Source organism: Pundamilia nyererei, unplaced genomic scaffold, assembly GCF_000239375.1.
Source record: "Pundamilia nyererei isolate P.nyererei 1_Seehausen unplaced genomic scaffold, PunNye1.0 scaffold00821, whole genome shotgun sequence".
Lineage (NCBI taxonomy): Eukaryota > Metazoa > Chordata > Actinopteri > Cichliformes > Cichlidae > Pundamilia > Pundamilia nyererei.
This window is the reverse complement of record NW_005188222.1, coordinates 8,088-12,274: the sequence shown is the minus strand read 5'-3', so window position 1 is coordinate 12,274 and position 4,187 is coordinate 8,088. Positions and strand designations below refer to the sequence as shown.

General features: G+C 36.8%; 1 protein-coding gene across 1 annotated transcript; it reads right to left on the bottom strand.

The window, feature by feature from the left end:
* Nucleotides 1–2,295: 2,295 nt before the first annotated feature.
* On the bottom strand, nt 2,296–3,972 carry LOC102208980 (type-2 ice-structuring protein-like; the record flags this gene model as incomplete). Its single annotated transcript, XM_005755004.1, has 3 exons — nt 3,918–3,972; nt 3,597–3,679; nt 2,296–2,349 (listed from the first exon to the last, which is right to left on the bottom strand). Coding segments are annotated over exons 1-3 (192 nt in total), but the record flags the coding sequence as incomplete, so codon positions are not given.
* Between the last annotated feature and the right edge of the window lie 215 nt (nt 3,973–4,187).

Here is a 4,187-nt window from a genome sequence, read left to right as displayed (position 1 = left end):
AAGCAGAGGGAGCCTGACCATGCGTCACACGTTTGACGAGTTGGGAGTGAGAACGTGTTGTTTAGACCGTCCCATTTCACAAGCCTCTCACTTCAGGCCTTAGCAGTCTTTGAGTATGCGGCCCTTGTGGACCGTTAAGGCTGCAGACCGTGAACTGGATACAACCACTGTGCAATTGCCAGTACTAAAATGGCCTCATGCCTCCTCCTACTCATGTGTCCCTAAAGGAAAGCAACCCAGAAAAAAAATCACTTGACCACACTATCCAAGCTAACCAGTAAGAGATGCTAAAGTGCTAAATGTGCAGATAACATTACATGATCATTTCTGGAGCAGCCTTCAGGTTCTCCATAGTAACATGCCATTTTTGCTCCTCGTAAAAATGTTTTACTCCTGGATTAAAATATTTCTGTTGGATTTAATTCAGAGTCAGCTTTTAAAATAAGAACAGCACATTTTTACATCAGGGGATAACAACGAGTGAAAAATTGATTTCAAAATATACTAACAGCTCTCCAAGTAAGACTTAAGCTTCATGCCTGGACGTTTTCATTTAACTGTAATCTCAACAAAACCGATTTGTTCTGGAACAAGTAAAACACTGAAATAAACAAGACATATTTTGCAAATATGTGATGTCTTGATAAATCAAGCAGATATTTGAAATTTACACATCTACAGTCTCACCTGAAAATATGTTTATTTTGTGTTGCAGAAGCAGTAATATTTCAAACTTTACTCATAGTATTAGCCGCTATCCTCCACCAATGGTGCATTTGAGTTTTGGACAAAATGCAATCTGGGATAGTTGGTTGCACAGAAGTCACAGATCACCCACTTTGCTGGGAGATGTTTTGCAATGTTTCTAGGATTAACACTCTCTTGACACAATGTGCAACAGGTTTTTTTTCCCTTTCCTTTGGTGGATGCCAAAAACGATGTGCAGATACGCCGACTGTAAAAGGAAGTGCACTTTGCTGGAATTTACTCCTACAATGGATATTGGGCATGACACTATAAAGAAAGAAGAAACTCTTGTTTCTATGATAATGCAGGAAAGCCAAAAAAAAAGAAAAGAAAAAAGTGTTAAAAGACCAGTATGACCCAGTTCATCACCTGCTATGTTGCCCTGCTGAATGCCAGTTACGAATCTTCATACAAAATACTTTGCTTTTGTAATGTCATCCCCAAGAGGTCTACTCTTACTTTGGAAGAAAAACAGAATTAAAATAATGTTTTATCTTTAGTCATTATTTATTTATTACTACAGAAGGAAACATGTAGCATGTTTGTCCACATGGTCTCACTTTAACATTATAGAATGCATAGGACTAATAGGAAATCCAGTTCCTGTTTGCTGTTACAGTGAACCAGAAAACAAAAAAAGGCCTGCTAATACTGGAAGCTGATGACACAAAATCTGGTGGGTGCAGCAACTCTTTGCATCGGCTCAGCATCATTTACAGAGTAAGGGCACACACGGATGGACGTTGAGAGGAACACTGTACATCATTCCATTTGCCTTCTTCTGTGACCAGAAAAAACACAGGAGACAGTTAGATCAACTGTAGACCTGAAACTGGCAATTACTTTCTTTGTTTTAAAGAAAGTAATGCAAATGTAATAAATGTTGATTTTAGTATTATTAATAAACAGATAATCGTAAAGTCTATAAACTCAACATAGTCAAGAGGTCCAGTTCATTATCTCTGTATAGTAGAAGTGAAACCTAGCGGCTACAGCCCCTAGGTTGGCATCCACCTAGCGTCACTATTCAACCTTTTACTTGTACTAATATATATGGAATTAACCTGCTGTCGTTATCAATATCATCTGAGTTTTAGCTTTACTTGATGTTTTGAAGTCTCTCAAGTGCTATGGAATCTGAGAGACTGTGGAATGCACTAGTAAAGTCCCCTTTAGGATTTAAACAGCTAGTTATCATTTATGACTTGCCACATTAAAATGTTTATTCAGACAGCTCAGACATTTCAGTAAATAATGTTTTAGGGAATTACCTTCTCCATGATTTATCTCTATACAAGCCTCGTTACTTCCCCAATTGTCTGGTAGCCCTGGATGCCATGCTGAAAATAAAAAATGACTGCCATCGCTCCAGAGCCAGAGATCATTCTAAAGATGAAATAAAACAGAGATTTAAAAGTTCAAAGTGTCCTTCTCTCATTAAGATCAGCTTTTATTTGGATAAATTACCATCTGGCAATCAGTGCCTCCAATCCATGTTCGTGTGGCATTCAATGATGCAGCTCTTATCAACTTCTGAATGTTTTGATTATCTTCAGCATTTTTTACCGATGCGAGGTTTGCTTTCATGGCCTGACAGTTTTTCTACAGTGGAGATGAACAAAAAGACACACAGAAACTCAAAAGGAGATGGTTGCTGGAGAAAAACGTGGCTACTTGAAATAAATATCTGGACCAAAGGGACTTATTTGACTAAAGAAGTTGAATTAGTACTTTAGCTTTTATCAGAATGTTTTTTAGCAAAAGAAAAAAGCATAGCAAACAAAGCTACAGAGAACTCATAGCTAAGTGAAAGTAGAAGGCTCTGCCTCCATGTTAGTAATATGGATAAAATGGTGCTAAGAAGTTTTGAGATGTAACGTGTCCTCTTTCTAGGTCTTGCGAGTAGAATGATTTTAAAATCAATTCTTGATTTAAAAGGGGACCAACGAAAATAAACTAATATGGGAGAAATGTGGTGTCTCTTTCTAGTTCATGTTAGTTCTACTGCTGCAGTGTTTTGGATCAACTGAAGATTTTTCAGGAGTTTTCAGAATAGCCTCTTCTAAACCCAAGAAGTAAAAAAAATAAAAAATAAAATCATGGACTAGCTATTCAACATCACTCTGAGATGAGGGTGTTGCAGTGTGGTGGCACCTTCGTTTACAGGCTTGCTGCATTATATATTTATACCTTTTAAATTTGTTCAGGGATTCTATCATTTTAGCTAAATCATAGCATTGAGATATTTTATAAAATTGTAATATATTTCTCATTTCAGTCTTTGTTGCCGCTCTTCATTTATATTACTTTGAAACTATCGTCACATCTTAATGATCAAAGAGTTTTCTACAGACAAGAAGCTACCCCACAGCTCTACCTATCTATAAAACCTTCTTACTGAATGCTATTGATGTGTTTTGTTCTTTAATAAAATTAATCATAATACATGTAACTGATTTTTAGAATACCATTTAATCCCCTTTTTAAAAAATATGAAGTCCAGAGTATGTTACTGAAATTGTCATTAATACATCTTCAATCTTTGTTATATCACAATTTAAAGAGAGGGAAATGTAAAAATATGCAGAAGTAATTTCTACTTGAAATTACTTCTGCATATTTGTCAGATGGAATAATCTGACAAGCAAATTCTACACTAAATATGCCTGTTTAGAAAACAGTTTTCAGTGCAGAGCTGCGTTCATGAAAATACCAACATCAGGATATGACTCTATTTATCTTGGGGTAACTGGGGTAAGCAAACTAACTGTTGGCTTAAAGCGGCAATTTTGTGTCCAAAGACTAAGCAGTGTCAACATTTTTGAGTGAATCACAATCCTCTGTCTTACCTCAGCCTCAGCCCAGGTCATCTGTACTGAAACGTAATGGAAACAGCGACCTCCAAACTCACTCCAATTATCAGGGCAAGTAGCTGCAGATGGGTGAAAAATTAGTGAAAACAAGCAGAGAATTGTGAGTAATTGTATGATATTGTGTCATCATGATAAGGCTCCCTCTTTGCTTTTCTCTGCATATTTACTTTGACTCTGTTCACATGAAGTGTTTTACTCTTTCAATTATTTTTTTTTCCTGACGAGAGCACAGCCAATTTGTGAGGATTTAATCCTATGTCAAGAGTTTAGCACATTAGCTTAAACACCTGTACTCACCATCAGCTCTGGCCAGAGCAATTAAGGCACAAACAAGCAGAGACACAGTCAACATCTTTTTGAGGACGACGGAGACAAAGAATATGATCAGTGAGCTTAAAAAGAACAAATACAGAAAAGTTATTAATGATCATGGAGGGAGTTAAAGTGTGAAGGAGAAAATTGGGGCAAAGAGTCACAGTAAACCTGCAGAAGAAGGATTCACTCGGTGGCTCTCCTGTGTGAATCTGTTGGACCAGAGAAAAAAAGGATCTTATATACACTAACTTA